The sequence below is a fragment of the Scleropages formosus genome, chromosome 1, assembly GCF_900964775.1.
Source record: "Scleropages formosus chromosome 1, fSclFor1.1, whole genome shotgun sequence".
In the NCBI taxonomy this organism is placed as follows: domain Eukaryota; kingdom Metazoa; phylum Chordata; class Actinopteri; order Osteoglossiformes; family Osteoglossidae; genus Scleropages; species Scleropages formosus.
In genome coordinates this window covers 15,981,048-15,998,128 of record NC_041806.1, presented here as the reverse complement: position 1 = coordinate 15,998,128, position 17,081 = coordinate 15,981,048, and the positions used below count along the sequence as shown (strand labels likewise).

General features: G+C 45.1%; 1 protein-coding gene across 2 annotated transcripts in view; it reads left to right on the top strand.

Annotated features, from left to right (window-relative positions):
* The window catches only part of LOC108937948 (semaphorin-5A-like), a 68,114-nt gene that overhangs the window by 22,540 nt on the left and 28,493 nt on the right, over positions 1 to 17,081 (top strand). The window contains exons 1-8 of one of the 2 annotated variants that reach the window (XM_018758194.2): positions 5,004 to 5,464; positions 6,193 to 6,255; positions 8,269 to 8,367; positions 9,306 to 9,519; positions 10,645 to 10,930; positions 11,514 to 11,649; positions 14,145 to 14,349; positions 15,589 to 15,796. In XM_018758194.2, the coding sequence (XP_018613710.1) occupies positions 5,354 to 5,464; positions 6,193 to 6,255; positions 8,269 to 8,367; positions 9,306 to 9,519; positions 10,645 to 10,930; positions 11,514 to 11,649; positions 14,145 to 14,349; positions 15,589 to 15,796 (1,322 nt within the window). In that variant the 5' untranslated portion in view covers positions 5,004 to 5,353. Of the gene's footprint in view, positions 1 to 5,003; positions 5,465 to 6,192; positions 6,256 to 8,268; positions 8,368 to 9,305; positions 9,520 to 10,644; positions 10,931 to 11,513; positions 11,650 to 14,144; positions 14,350 to 15,588; positions 15,797 to 17,081 lie in introns of those variants that run through there. The other variant, XM_018758193.2, reaches the window with a different exon arrangement.

The following is a 17,081-nucleotide window of genomic DNA, read 5'->3' as shown; positions in this document are numbered from 1 at the left end:
ACACCTGCAGAAGAAACGGTGAATTTATCTGCGCACTTTCCAGTCCAGGATGCTGCACTTCATCTGAGACCACAAAACCAGAGTCAATTTGATTATGCCGGCCAACTTAATGCGAACACAAATACATATGTTCTGATGTTAAGCTACTGAATGTAGACGTTTCAACTTGTCTTTTTAAGAGTTGGTTATCTAATTGTAAAAATTGTAGGTTGTGAAAGAATTGAGGTCTACAAAGTGCAACCTTTTGTTCCAGCATGCTGCAGCTGTCAGTTCTGCTTAAACATTATACATCGGATAAGCATCATTCCCTTCTGGATCCTTTCTTAGGTCTCTGAATCAGGGGTAAAGCTGCAGTTTTTAAGACTGTGATTTTATGTTTAGTCTCATGTTCCACTTATTTACACATTTATACAGATTGATGATGGTTTCAAGTGGAGTAGTTAGAGTAAATACCTTGGTCAGAGCTACGGGACCAGGAGATGGGCTTCAAACCCAGGTCCCTCAAGGACAAAGGGCCCCCCGAAGACAGCAGCACTAACCACCACGCCACATGTCCTCTCTGCCCCTTTGAATGACCTTCTTGCTACATTAATGCACCACTTGGAAAAATTACCATGAACTTGTATCCATTATATTCATTGACTTTTCATACTGAAAACCTCGCGTTATTACATACTGTATCTCGTTGTAGTTTTCTATTAAAGCTTGCTAATAAGCGATCCGATACCCTGATGTGATAAGGATACTGATAGTCACTGCATCTTATCGATATTTATTCAGTTGAACGTGAATCAGGAAATTAAATCTGAAACTGTCAAATCGTACCTACACCTGACTTTTAACTGCGTATAAATCTGGTGAATATTGCATGTAATAAAATGTATTGTGTTGCTGAAATAAGTGTTGTAAAGCTCAGGATGTATGACCTAATAAAAAGATGATTAACTTTGACTATTAAAGTGAAGGGAAAATATTAGAGACCCAGTGCGGATAACAAAAATTAATGTGGCATTAAAGCTGTATAATGCAATGAGGAATGAAGTGTTTGTGCTTTTGAAGGTTTTGTAAAGATGGGAATTTTACCAAGAGGAATTTGAGACTTTCATAAATGGCAACCTTTAAAAATAAATAAAAGCAGGGAATGTTGCAACCCAGAATGTATAGCCAAGAAATGCAGCGAAAGCTAATGACATAGTAGCCTGTTGCTAAGAATTTTCAGTATATTGAGATACATCCAAAATTTATTTCAGCAGTGTTATTTCTTGTGAATATAATCCTCACATCTTCTAAGTACCATAACCACAGCAATATTCTTATCAGTAACCACCGATAGTACTTCCAGCGCATGCCGCTACACAGCCCACTGAAGATATAAAAGAAAGTTATTGATCCCATGAGCAGTTTGACTCATAATGTATTAGATTAAATTAAGTACAGGTACAGAATGTAAATAGTGTGTGTGAAATATGTATATAGAGCGTCATTGTCTGGGGGTTAGGCTGTAATAGCTTTGTGTTGTAACTACAGATTAAAATTAATTCCAGTGTTCTGCAGACACTTGTGAGGAATAAATCAAGTTCAGATATATGAACATCAGCTTGTGTTATTTTGGTCAGTATAAAATAGGGAACAAAGAGGATCTGTGTCTCCAGTACGCAAGATGTTAAGGAATTTCAGAAACACTTATTATTGGAGTGTACAGTGTACCGTCATTTACTGTACAAATGACAAAAATGAGTAGTATTTTTAATGACACATTACAATTACTATTGGTTTCTGATTGTTTGCCACAGTAAAAATGTAGCATGTTCTTTTAAGCTTTTAATTATTTCTACATTTTTAAGGACTGGGAGTATGTAAATTAGTGTGACCAAACTCACAGCACAGTGGGTTTGGCCAGGTCCTGCTCTCTGGGGGGGTCTGGGGTTTGAGTCCTGCTTGGGGTGCCTTGTGATGGACTGGCGTCCCGTCCTGGGTGTGTCTCCTCCCCCTCCAGCCTTGCACCCTCTGTTGTCGGGTTAGGCTCTGGCTAGCCGTGACACCACTTGGGGCAAGTGGTTTCAGACAATGTGTGTGACCAAACTGTCAAACAGTGGTGTCTCAAAGTTTCTGAGCTGCGCATTCAGGTGTAGGTTTGAATCTGCCTCAAAGTAGGTGATGTTTGCATGTTCACCATTTAGTTTCCCTCCCACCCTTGCCATGAATACCACACAAATGGTCGCTATGGGTGGAATTTGCCTGGATGGCACTTACCCTACCATACAACGCCTTCAGCAACATGTTAGTTTTATTTTCCAAAAAGATCGCTAGCTTCTCCCTCTTTTTAGCTGTAATAATTTACTACATATGCTACAAGATCTTATCGAGGCAAGGAAAGGGAAGTTATAAAAACATGAAAAAGCTGATTCCATTATAGCCTCAAGCTTGATATCCTTCCTTGAATATCAACGGCTGTATGTGAAACGCATTTTAAGTTCTTTTAATATTTCTTGCCCATTTGAATAGAACAAAATGCATTTTTTTTCTGCTGCTCTTTTCGTGAGAAAGGTGTTGACCGGTTACACAATTTCTCTGTGTAGTCAGGCCTAGGGAGGAGAAGTGGATCATTTATTTTTTTATCACCAGTGGGCGGCCTTTTTTCCGATGGCTCTGTGACTCTCTTCCAAGCTCAGTTGAGTTTCAGAGTTGCTCTGTAAGGGGTTTTAGCCCTTTTCTGTGTTTTTGCCAAAACATTGTAGCAATGGTAATAACAGTGATTCATATTGTTTGTTCATCTGTATGTGTGTGCGCATAGTGGATGGAAGAAGGACGAGCACAGCGATGGAATACATGAGAACACCCTGTGTCACGTCGCACTTGACAAATTGCCAGAATTACTGTAATGAAGCATATTTCAGATTCCATCTTGTATCTCTGACGCGAGACAGGAAATTGCCGTGTCTGGTTGTGGCGAATCTTTCATGCCTGGGGCCACAGGTGGTGCGATGCCTCTCTCGAGACCTGCCGCTGCTTCTCCCAGCAGTAGTAATGCGCCAGTTGTCAGTCAGTATGGAAATCGCTCACGTTGGTCACACTTGAACGTACAGCCTTTGGCCGTGACGCACGGCGTGCCTAAAGATTAGTTTTGTTGGGTTGAGACCTCTGTCGCCGCTTCTCCTGCTGTAGACCTCCAACCTAGCGTGAACAGGGAGGAGGTCTCAGGATGTGACCTCGCCTGGTCGGAGGGACCGCAGGGGTGCGGTCAGCCGTCACCCGGGTGCGTCAAGGTGTTGATGAGCATTCCCCCGAACTTGGCTGGTCCTCCAGGCTTCGCATGGTTCCCCCAGCTGGCGTCGAAGTACAGAGCGCTACATTTAGCTAATGCTTTTCTCCAAAGTGACTAACAGCAGCGTTCAGCTACCTGCAGTTATTTACCCATTTGTACCAGCTGGGTACTTTTACTGGAGCAGGTAAGTACCATGCTCGGGGGTACCGCAGCTGGAGGTAGGATTCAAGCCTGCGATCTTCGGATCCACACGCAGCAACTCTTAGCGCTACGCTACAAATTAGCTGCGCGGTGGTGAAGGTGCTAGCGGTAGTGGCTAACTGCAGAAGTATGTTTGTGCTCTATGTTAAAATGAGCACACAAATTTAAATTTACTCTTCATAGCGTGCTCAGGTTTGGTACAAAAAGCCCTCATACTCTGTGCGATCCACTGCTGGTGGGAACGCAGCAGTAGCACCGACAGGTGAGAATAGACATTGATGCGCCGGCGGTAGACTGATGTTTACGGCCAGTGTCTCCAGAACACATCGATTTGTAGCTGACAGATGGTGGTACGTGTGGATATGCTTGTGGTTGGAGTGCGATGGCATTAGTGAGTCTTAGCAGATGCTAGTCGAAAGCACTGGTGACAGACAACGATGCTGTAATAAATGACATTCTGGAATCCCAGTCTGCAGCCTCGTCTTCGACTACCGTCTCATTTTGCCCCCCTGGGCTTTTCCAGCGTCCCCATCTGTGAAAAACCAAAAGCTCCTGGGTTAATGCGGAGGTGTGCTTTTTGCATTTGCAGCTCTCGGAGCCACTTAAGAAGCGTTTTTATTGGCAATTACACACGTGGACAATGGATGCGAAGAAGGCAGACGCACAAGTGATGCTTGTCTGAATTTGAAAACGTTACATTTACATGTACGTTAATTGTACGTTTGGACCTTTATGCTCTTTTACTTGGCGATGTTTGGTAGTGTTGGAATGATATAACAATTTAGTTAATAAATGGCTCATGTTTCGATATTTATGATTGTAAACAGCCAGTAAGCATGCGCTTGGATTCATAATGAAGAAGACTGGCCGGTGAATACTTGAGCGGTAAGTTGCGTTTGTACAACACGCTCATGCAAGTTGGAATGACTGCTAAAACTGTCCACTCTTCTTGGTGTTCTGCAGAGCTGTGTCCCTCTGTTTCGCTGTCCCTGTGACCGTTCTGTTTGACTGTCGCAACATAAAGGTGTACTTTGGCGGACGGATCTACATCCTTGTAGATGATGAAGTCAACTAAAAGGCTGTGAATGAGTATAACGCAACACGTTGTGCGGAAGCGAAGAAGAAACCCCTCTGAACGCACAGGAAATGACCTGTTAAGGGCTTTTCTGAAAAAAGAGGGGAACACACACACTTTCTGAACCGCTTGTCCCATACGGGGTCGCTGGGAACCGGAGCCTAACCCGGCAACTCAGGGCGTAAGGCTGGAGGGGGAGGGGACACACACCCAGGACGGGACGCCAGTCTGTCGGAAGGCACCCCAAGCAGGATTCGAACCCCAGACCCACCGGAGAGCAGGACCCGGTCCAACCCACTGCTCCACTGCGCCCCCCAAAAGAGGAGAACTCGGGAATTAATTCCGTTTTGGTGTGACCAATTTTAGTGTTTTGCCAGTAAAAGTTTACTGTGTGGAAATAATAGGTTCCCCTGGAAAAAAAGGAGGGAACTGGCAGATGAGGCTGATTCACAGCAAAAATAAAATTCAGAAAGCATAACTTCTCGGTTCTTATTTAGGGGAACCGCACCGTTTCCACAGCGTGTTGGAGCCTAACAACAAAAACACAGTGACGCTGTCGCCCGGGGTTTCGCTGCACTGCAAACCATTTTGCTGTTCAAGCCTGGATGCCCTTAAAATAGCTCGCCGTGGCCTGGAATTTGGGTTGGCGGGCACTCAAAGGCACAGTCTGGCTTTTGGCTTTCTGTCCTTCGTGCGGTGCCTGGACAGCACCTTCCCTGCCACCCGGCTGAGGACACACCTGCCTCGCCCATGGACACACTCTATTCACCATATTCACCATACCACGCCGCGGTTTGACCCGCATATACGGCATGCCCGTCTTCAAGAACTGGTCCCAAGGCTCTGTGATCTGGAAATGTTCTCTGCATCTCAAGTCACCGAAGACAGAACCGTTTAAGAGATGCCGTGAAATTGCAGGTTTGGTGTGTATTTTGGCAGTGGGTTCTAGCCACAGAGTTCCACTTTAAACATATTGACACGCTTCTGCATTAGTGTGTTCGTGAATCACACACGAGTGTGACGCATGGGTTGTGTTTTTTTCTTGCGGCGTTGGTATTTTATTTTTGTGTCATTCATATTCGCTTTCACGTCTTGTATGTAGGCCTAAAAACGGCAGGGAACTTCTCGAGAAGTGAAGGAACCAATCCAGTTTCACCTTAATTTACATGTATCGCTTGTCTGCTCAACATCTTCTGAAACAATTTTTGAATCTAGTCAAAATGAGCAATATGTAATTAGTGATAATTATTTTATTATGTGTACAGTATATATACATGTACACATTTTATATATAGAAATTGTAAATTGTTACATTATGTTATAATATTCTTATTATTTTGCGTGCTGTTGGCTTTGCTCAGTAAAATGTAGGACATCCAAAACTGAACTGACTTTAGATTTTCTGATTTTTTTTTTTCTTTTCTATAAACATGAATTAAAAAGGGTGAAATCACCATCTCTGAAATAATTTTGCCAACATCTGCCAAAAGGCCATTTTAACTTCTTGCATGCAGAAAGCTGTGTTGTCTTCAGTTCATTTTGTTGAAACTGCTATTTTCTGGCTGAAAATAATACCGTAGTATTTATTTGTTCCAGTATGATGGAGTTGAGTTGTTGTCCCTGTTTGACGGCATCTGTTCCACTCCCACAGGCGGTGGACTGGCACTGTGACCACTTCACCAGGGCCGCCTGCTTCAGCCGCGGGAAATCCCAGGTGAGCCCAGAAGCGTCCTCCCACATCACGGGTGCAAATTAAAAGAGAGACAAACACACCTCTTTATTTACTGTCTTTAGGGGTCATCATTCGTAACGAAGGCCTTTAAGATTTTCGTGTTGCTCATGATCATTACTGTTGAGGCTTATTAGGGGACTTTTGTAATATTAGCAGGGGAGGTAGTCATGGATACGAGGATGTGCACATGATGTGAGCTAAGCAAAGAAGCTTCTCTTCTAGAATAAGAAGCGATTGCGATGATGCCGGTCATTTTGTTTCCATGCTATGATTGGTGCTCTCTGCCACCGTGCTTCATTCAGGGTGGAAGAGGAACCCGGGGTTTATGGGGGAATAGCACCTGCAGCACCCGGCAGGACCCCTGGGGTGGATGAACTTCTTGAAAAGAGCTGGCAACATATCGCCACCCCCGTCCCATCCCATCCCATCCCATCCCATCTATGGCTTTGCCCTGATCTGAGTTTGCGATGGCCGAATGGGTCAGAACAGAGGTGGCCTACTGAGCTGGCATGACCAACACTGTTCTCGCTCCTGCCCACTGCCACCCCCCCCGGACCGTTTCCAACTGCGCTGTTCATGCCCACTGGACTGTGCAAAGCTGGACTCGGTAGAGTGAGCGCGCTCAAAGGAAGCTGGACGTCTGCCCACTGCCACAGCTGCGTGTCTTTTGAACCCGACCCTAGTACGAACCTGGGGCCTGCTCTAGTTGGCTGTGGTGGAGGACTGGGTACACCCAGCAGGCCAGTGGTGTAATTAGCACATCCACACCAAACAGTGAGGGGTAGCAGTTAACACAGTGCTTAGAGCTGCCACCTCCCGGTCAAAAGACGCAGGTTCAAATCCAGCTTCCTGCTGCAGAACCCTGGAGGAAGGTTCTTACCCTAGTAAAAACAAGCCAGCTGTATAAAAGGGTCAGTAATTATATGTAGGTTAACATAAGTGACTTGACTGAAAGCTGACAGCTCTAAAATATTTATATTTCAGTACCAGCTCTGTCCAGGTATTGGGCAGCAGGTGGCATAGTGCTTACAGCTACTGCCTTGAACTTAAAGGTATTGGGTTGAATCCCACCTCCTGCTGTAGTGATTTTGACCTAGTGCCCAAAGTCCACATTCACCCTGAATTTCTTTGGTTAAAAAAACACCAATAACCAGGCTGGTTGAAAATAAAAAAAAATAAAATTAAACGTAAATAAGTGTAAATAAGAGAGCGGCAAGGAGTTGAACAAAAGGGGCCACACTCCAGGAGGACAAAAAGGCCACTGCCAGATTTTGACGGGACCATCGTAGCAAGGTGTGCTTTTCCGAATGGTCTGCGTACCGCATGATACCAGAGTTTTCAAAGAGCAGATGAGTCTGGGGCCACGCATTTATTTAGTTTTGATGGCAGCAGTACTCTAATGAGCAATTTGGCGTGTTTTGTCGAGCGAACTCTCCGTGTTCTGCCCGAGTGCCCTTGAAGGTCTGTTTGGCCCAGATTGATGCTGGTAGACAGATCGAGTTCTTTTCTGTCCAAGGCACCTGCAGCTTATTGAGCGCACAAGGCTTCCACTCCATTTGACAGCACGGTTACCTTTGCCCCGTGTGTTTGTTGTTGTTGTTGTTTTCGTTGCCCTTCGCATTGTTTTAATTTGCTCCTCGTCGTAGTTATGTCTCGTGTTTTTACTAGACGTGAAACAAGGTGCAGCGTGAAAATATTCCGAAGCAAGAATCAGCCTGAAGACGCATATGGAGGGACTATAGGAAGAGGCTTTTTCACTATTAGAATAGGGGAATTGAGGGATAGAAGGAATCATTCATGGAAAAAAGTAATGAATAGGGCTGTAATGTTTGTGATTTGTTTTTTTTTTTTTTTAAGGTTGTATTTTTGTGAATAAATGGGGAATAAAAAGCTCCTATAGGCATCAAGACTGTCAAGTTTGCAATGCGCAGACAAATAGGCAGATTTGCATCCCCACCCGCTGGGCTTAAAACCCATTGTACTTTGTGTCCACAGGATGAGTGCCAGAATTACGTCCGCGTTCTTCTCGTCAACGGAGACCGGTTGTTTACCTGTGGAACAAACGCGTACACTCCAATTTGCACCAATCGCACGGTACTGTGAAGCTCGTCAATTCATTTTTCGTTCTCCAAGAAGGCGGTTGAAGGCCTGTGGTTAAGGAACTCTGGGAAATGTGTTGGCTGCAACATTTAGGGTCCGGCTGTTTTAACCTTAATTACTGCGTTTGGGGGACATTCACATGTTCAGAAAGAATTTTGCCTTGTTACTGTGCATCCATGTATGACCAGACCTCCGATGACCAGATATTGCAACAACCGGAAAGTTTAGTGCATCACAGTTCTGGTATTTCATGTATATTTCCCAGAATTCCCAATGAAACAGCAAAGTGGGAGAGAAAGTGTTTAAAAAAAAAAAAAAAAATTCAATATTTGATGCAATCTACTTGTACCATTAAAGCAGTGTCTTTTATTTTTACTGTTCAAAAACTAAAGATGTCTTATTTTTTCATATTCTCCTGTCTTTTTTTAAAGCAACTGAATTACGTATAACAGGATTGAAAGTGATGTGAAAAGTGAAACCTGTGATAAATTAGAATGACCACTAAATCACTTGACCTGCCCCCTCCGCCCCCATTATCCCCCTGTTCCTACAAATATGAACCGTGTTTCCATATCCTCTAATATGATAAAACAGTGTGATCATAGCACTGCACAAAAATGTAAAGCAGTACTGAGACACAAATCTGTAACCTGTAGGTTCAAGTCTGAACAGGGTCCTGCTCTTGTACCCTTATGGGAGGTACTTGTCCTTAGTTGTTTCAGTAATTATTCGTTAAATTTGTCTTAATTCTTTCTTCTCTTTGCTAAGGAAGGCAAACTGTTCACCTCACCTCTAACGGGGAAAAAAACGGTCTTGTGGACCTTTAAGACAGTTTGTGCATAACAAAGGGTCTCCAGTGTGAGCGGCGACCTGTGCGATGACGCCTCCGTCATGTTCTCGTCCCACCGTCCCATCTCACCCGCCCCCCCCAGCTTAACAACTTGACGCAGATCCATGACCAGATCAGCGGCATGGCCCGCTGTCCCTACAGCCCCCTACATAACTCCACAGCCCTCATCACGTGCAACGGAGAGCTGTATGCTGCCACTGCCATGGACTTCTCAGGCCGCGACCCCGCCATCTACCGTAGTCTGGGGGGCCTCCCGCCCCTCCGCACTGCCCAGTATAACTCCAAGTGGCTCAACGGTGGGTATGTCGAGACAGCAACTCGACAGGACGGTGTTGCCGCTGTAAATTCTATGCTTCTGTTCCAGCTGATGATGTCACCCAAAGGTTGCTGTGGGTTTGTGCTCCTTACCATATTTACTCTGGGTATGTGACAGTCATCATATCCTCACTGTCTGTGTGCTGCTGCTCGAGTCTCATCTTACTGTAAATGATTTCCGCCCACGCATGTCTCATATCACGAGTAATAAAAACGCACTTTGTGTGAAAAGCGGCATTTAATGTGGCACGGGTCGCTCTGCCGCTGAGGGTGCCGGTCTCTGAGCTCTTTCCTTTTGTGTGGAACATGAACAGTAATTCCACATTTAGGTCATTTCAGCTGAGTAATGACATATCCCACCTACAGTAAGGTATTACATTACTTACTCTGTACTCCCCGTGTGAGAAATCATTTTGTCTATTTACATTTAAAATTAGACTGGCAGACATATTAGAACCCGGTCTACAGAATATCAGCTTTATTGGAAATATTTTTTTTCCTCGTGCTGTCCTAGCAAGTATTCTATGACAAAGGGATTTGATTTAAAATGAAACGAGGAGTGCTGTCAGCAAGTGGGAACTAATCTCATAATCCAATACTGCTGAACATACAATAATATTGTGTTTTTCTGAATACACGTAGGTCATCGGTTTTCAGTGAGACGGAGCTGTATGAGCACGTTTAGTATTTTATTTTGCATTTTCATAGGCTTAAGGAATTAAGGTATCAAGCTAGTAATACATGAGAGCTTGAGAGTATGCATTTGTTATGTTACAGTTGATTTATAGGAATTAAGTTTATATGAGCTAATACACATGTACTAATGCCCTCGATGGTATCCCAGGTGTTATAAGAATCACACGCACACACATTGTCTGAAACCGCTTGTCCCAGCGAGCCGGAGCCTAAGCCGGCAACGCAGGGCGTAAAGTTGGAGGGGAAGGGGACATACCCAGGATGGGACACCAATCTGTTGGGGACTCGAACCCCAGACCCACCGGAGAGCAGGCACAGGCCAAACCCGCTGCCCCATTGCGCCCCCTGTTATAAGAATTGCTCAGATTATTACTATTTCTTGCTGAGATGTTCTCATCCCCCATGTGCAGAACCTAACTTTGTGTCCTCCTACGACATCGAGAACTTCACCTACTTCTTCTTCCGGGAGAATGCTGTGGAGCACGACTGCGGTAAGACGGTGTTCTCACGCGTGGCCCGTGTATGCAAGAATGACGTGGGGGGGCGCTTCCTGCTGGAGGACACCTGGACCACCTTCATGAAGGCGCGCATCAACTGCTCGAGGCCGGGCGACATCCCCTTCTACTACCATGAGCTGCAGGGGACCTTCTACCTGCCCGAGCTGGAGCTGCTCTACGCCATCTTCACCACCAACGTGTGAGCACTTACCCAGCATGCACCACTGTGCGAGCCAGCGCTCTTCATTTTACAGATGTCACTGTATTAATCCTTTGAGTCAGGCAGCTGGCATCAAGTCAGGCATCAATTCATTTTCTTTTTAGTTAAAGAAATGCAAAGTCACTAACATCTTTATGTTTTTCCAAGCGGCAGCAGGTGGCGTAGTGGTTCGCGCTGCTGTCTTGCACATGAAGGACGCATGTCCCGATCCCCCCTCCTGCTGTAGTGCCCTTGACAAACGATCTTACCCTAGTTGAGCCATTAAAAAATAATCCTGCTCTACAGAGGGGTAAATCGAAATGTGCTTTGCAGAAAGCATCACCTATGTAAATAAAGGTGACATCATACGTCTTTTTTCCACACGTTCTATTTCTTTCCAGACAATCCTAGTATCGTTTCACTGCTTAATTACCAGAGAAGTGAACGCGTGAGATTGATGCAGCATTATAGCGCGAAACACACGCTTGTGCTGCATGAGGCGTGACGCCATGGCAACATGCCAAAGCCGTGGGATGGGAGGTGAGGTTGTGACCCTCTTTCTCGCTCCTCCTCCTTCCCGCAGGAACAGCATCGCTGCCTCTGCGGTGTGTGCTTTCAATCTCAGCGCAGTCACCCAAGCATTCAATGGGCCTTTCAAGTACCAGGAGAACTCCCGCTCAGCCTGGCTGCCTTACCCCAACCCGAACCCGGACTTCCAGGTAAACGACAAACTGAGCGCTGGAGCGTGTAAAGGAAGAGGCGGCTGCCTCCTCAAGTATGACATTAAATGGCTTGCGAATCCTTTTTGTGAAAGCTCAGGTTGCTGAGCATTAATTTAGATAGAAATCTTTGCTTTTATTGTCATCGTATCATGTGTCCATGACTAGACCTTTGGAGACTGGATGATGGTATGACCAGACAGCCCAGAGCATCACAGTGTTTTTTAAGGAATTTCAACAAGAGAAATTGGGAAGAGGTGGTTGGTTTGAAGTGACAGCTGGTAGCATAGTGGTTAGAGCTACTGCCTTTTCATCCAGAAAATATTTAATAAGTTAATAAAATGTATTTAGCGAAAATGTAAAATCATTCTTAAAATTTGTTTAAATATTATATGTGTGTATAACAAGAAAAACGAGTTATCGTATCCAAAATCATGTATGATACGCTGGAGTGACCGGTGATGCGAGGACAACTTGTATGTCCACCGTCATATCCTGTCCTTCTCCCTTCTAGCTGTCTACTGTCCTGTTGTGAAACGGCAAACCCCGGAAATGTTTCACGTTCGCTGAAGTCCGCTGCACTGTGCCAAGCGATCCCGCAGATCAACACCTCACTTTACCATACGTGGAACAAAACGTTTAACGGAACATGTCAACAGCGTCCGTTCCAAAGTCGGTACCACACAAACGTGCTCATTCTACCAGGATATCCCATTTGGTACTCACTAGGTACTCGCTAGGTACTCACTGCCTTCATAGCGAGTCTTTTTGCGGGTAGAAGCCTCGGTCTCCTGTGGTGACAAGAGGAACGTTCTTGGACACGAACTGGTGTTTCTGCTTGACACACCAATGGAGAACACACTCATGGGGGACATTTAAAGCAAAAATAAATATGTAACTCTCTGGTGTATAAAGTGCTGTAAGTGTGTGAGCTGCAGCTGAAATGTCAATTTCACGACTAATTAATTTCAGTAATTTCAACAAGATACTACGTGACTCAGCAGCTTCACTGCTTTATCGAAATGTGTCAGAGACACATAAAATGCAGTTTAATATGCTATGGATTCCCCATGATGGTAAAGTTTAATGTGTCCTTCTGCTCAACTGCAGTAAGCAGTAACTCTTCGGTTCTCCTGTGATCTGGATGCCAGGGAGAAGTTTCATGATCCATCTCAATATGACTACATATACCACATTGTGTATTAAACTGACACTTCTTGGATTACTTGACACTCTTCTTATAGAATACTGTAACGACCTCCCATTACAGTATGTCAGGGGGACACTGCACACCATATTGGTGTCAGAAGTGGGATAGGGTAGGACAATGAAAGACTGGATATATGGCACACAGCACTGTAGGTTTGGATGGGGCGAAGAAGGACACAGAGCCAGCATTCATGATGTACGATTTATTAGAGCAACAGCACCAGGGAAACAAGGCTCTTGGTCCGAGGACCCTGCTTCCTCTGGAGCCGGTGCTTACAGCCAGCCTTCCCAGCCTGCTTAGCACCCCCAGGGCTCTTGCCCTGCCACACCCCCAGACACAGCCACCCCATTATTTTCTCCATAAGTGCCCCCAGTGGTTACACACACATTTAACATTATTTCCCATAATGCAATTATTCACATTAAGCACACACTCCCTCCTAAAACAGTAACGCGGGGTCATTACAATACACATGTAAAACGTGGTGTGACGACGTTTGGTGAGCATTTTCAGCATGGATCAGTTTAATAGGGTAAACCGTTTTGGGTGCTCCGGTGGTTAGAGTCATCGCCTTGAAATTGAATGTCTCGGGTTTGAATCCTTGCTGCAGTACATCATGAGCAAGGTGCTTTTCCCAACATGTGCCAGGAAAAAAAATTCAAAAATGACCCAGCTGTATAAAAGGATGAATAAATGTATGGGTAGCGTGCTGTATTTATACCTAACGGTGCAAGTCGCCTTGGAGAAAATGGTTTTACCAGATTTTAGCAGTTGCTGAAATGTCTTCTCTCTTATTTCATACTGTTTCTTGGTCTGTTGTGCATATTACTCTTTTCAACTTGTTTCTTTGCATTTGCCTCGGGGAGAGATCCTCCGTGACTTGCGATGTGTCGGAAATCTCTGACGCTGTAATTCCAGATGTGCACAACATAAAACGCTTTCTGCAAATACAGGCCCAAATCTGCCCAGTACTGATGCTAAAATGTGTGTACAGATCACCATATATCAGTGTATTTTGTTTACTTTGAGTTGCATACCTCTTTGGAGAAAGGTGCCTGGTAAATGACACATTGTCTGCATTAATGAGATGATTGGGTTACGTGGAGCCACTGCTGCTCCAGACTTACTGTGATATGTAATTCTACACTCATTAAGTGGAAAATTAATCAACTACTGGACAGGTTTGCTTCAGCCAGTAGCCGCCTACCGCACACTCAACGCCCTTTATGCTGAAATCGTCTCTCTGAAGTCTTCTGCTGTTCTTGCCCTTCCTCTTTAATACCAGTGTGGGACCATAGACTATGGGACAAACATGAACCTGACGGAGAGGAACCTCCAGGACGCGCAGAAGTTCATCCTGATGCAGGAGGTGGTGCAGCCGGCCACACCTGTGCCTCTCTTCACGCAGGACGACGTGCGCTTTTCCCATGTAGCCGTGGACGTGGTGCAGGGCAAAGAAACGCTCTTCCACATCGTCTACCTGGCCACCGGTACAGCAGCCACCCGCACTGTCGATGGGGAGGGACGGCGTAGGGGGCTCTGCTTCCAAATTCTCGAGGGCCTCTGAGAACATCGGATATGTCAACGCACCGTTGTCTTTACACAACAACTTCACTTTCTTAGCATGCAGTCATAGCACAACTGGCGACCGCGTGATGCTGCCGAACTAACGCAGAGCCCTGTGGCGCACGACAAATATTATTACAAATATGGGCAAGAAAGCCAAGGCAAAAACTGCGATGGCATTACAGCACGCGGCAGAAAGGGCAACGGCAGACGCATCTTGTGCTGAACGTCATTAGATCGTCTTGCTCGATCTGTGCTGCTTTGTTTCTTCCGCCCATTGCTGCTAAATTGACATCCTTCACCCTGATAGCCTAATTTTGTATGATCTCATGCTGTTTTCAGACGTGCAATTAGTCTGATGTCAAATTAGAAACATGTGCAATGAATTTTATGGTGCCAAAACTAATGAGAGAATGGACTTTGATTAACATGTGTTCTTCTCTCTGCGGGACAGGATTTGATCGTGTCTAACAAACCGGAATGTTAGAACTGAAATATAATGACTGTGGAAACAATTTTAATGAGCTCAAGTACATTAATAGAAAGAATTGTACTAAAAAGGTTATTCTTGTAAGATGCCTTGAGTTAATTATTACAATTAATCATACGCTTTTTGTGTGTGTGTGTAAATTGAATGCCGAAGGTGTGTAGAAAAAAAAAGTAATTTGAATCAGAAAAAGATACCTAAGATTTTTAACAATCTGGAAAAAATATACTGCAAAAGTGATTAATCGGATTGTGATGATGTGAATATAATTGACTGGACTTATTGAACAATTATACTTGTTATAAATTTCCACAGGACCCTGAAGAGTCCTACGCTCTATGGCTTAACACTGAGCTGGAGTACAAGAGTAATTAGCAGACGCACCCACACATGGATTGTTATTTGCAGTTGCGTATTGTGTAACTGCACTGTATTCAGAGTGGGGCTTTGCATAATTCAAGGCTTGCTGTGATTTTCCAAATTAAACTGATTGTCTTTAACCCAAGGCCCAGAGGGCTTTCGTTAGTCAACGAATATAAATTTAGAATAACTGCTTGCAGATCTGCAGTTGGCGGTGGGTGGGGGGAGGATGTCTGCTTTGGAAACCTCAGCAATTTCAGTTTCAACCTGTAAATCACACATTCTGATTGTTCCCCCCCGTGTCTTTCCTTATTAGATTTCGGGACCATCAGAAAGGTGCTGTCGTCAGTGAACCAGTCGATGAGCAGCTGTCTGCTGGAGGAGATGGAGCTCTTTCCCCCAGGGCGTAGGCAACCAATCAGGAGCCTCCTAATCCAGCACAGCCGCAGTGTCCTGTTTGTGGGCGTCCAGGACCAGGTGATCAAGGTCCCACTGATGCGCTGCAACTTCCATAAGACACGCGAGTAAGTCCGTGTATCAACTAAACCAAAAGAGATGCATTCTGAAACCCTTCTTGAATGCTGAATGGGATTCAGCAGCTCCGAGTGAGAGAGGGAGCCCATTCTGCCGCATTGGAAGCAAGATCTGCGGACTGCAGATTTTGTAACTCTCCTGAACCGGACCGTCGAGCAGAGGCGAAGGAGCTTAGTGCTCTTGCTGGCGTGTAGGTAGTGGTCAGGCCGTGTAAGTATCTGAGTGTAGGTCCTTTGACCTTCTTGAAGGCTGCGTCCAGAGTCTTGAACTTCAGGGCAGGTCGAGCACTCCTGCTGTAGCCTGAAACCACTTTGATCACCCTGAACCTCAGCTCAAAGTGATGGGCTTGTAGGCTGGGGCCTGTGTTACCATGCTTAACTACAGTTTCCTGAGTGGAGCCACTGTATCCCTCACACAGGCTTCATATCTGGACCTCAGTAACTGACAAAATTTCCACTTGTCTGTAGTGTCTCATCCCACTCTGACACCTCACACCCAACCCTCCCCCATGGACAGGTGATTGTCAGAATTGCAGTCTCATATTCCACACAAAAGGCAATGATCTTAAGGTAACAAACACCCTTTAAGAGTGATCTGAAGGTTGCTGGTTCGAATCCCACCTCCTGCTGTTGTACCCTGAATTGCTCGAGTAAAAATTACCCAGCTGTACAACTGGGTAAAGCATTGCAAGTAATCTAACATTGTAAGTCACTTTGGAGAATGCCATCTAATTGAATAAATGTGAACGTAAGAAGTTCTAGAGCTGCATCAATACTCTGGAGAGAAAACAGGGTATTTGCAGAATGGGGCGTATGTAATGCTTACCACAGCAAATTTGTATTGCTTTTTACCCATACGCAGCAGTAATTTCTCTTCTACTTAAACTTTTCTCACTCCTATAAATCATCATTTTATTGAATAGCTGCCTTATCTTCTGTCTAAACAGAAAGTTTTCCGTGTCCTGTTCTCCCACCGTACAACGAAGTTGCACATGCGTTTGTCAGACATCTCATTAGAAGTGTCCGCGCTGAGAAATGAGCGCCGCTCACTTTCGTACCTGCGGCTCGTCGAAACGGCCCACTCCGTCTCGCGACGTGACGAAAGGGCTGTCGAGTTCACGGGCCTCGCGATGGACGGCTTTCCTTTTCTCCGTTAATGGACAGTCGTTTTGTGCGCGTTTTCTGTGAAACCGAGGCGCGTCGGCGGCTTGTGCGATCACATCATTCTCCCGATGTGACCTGCCCCTTAACGTAGCCGGCTTTACGAGTGTTGGGC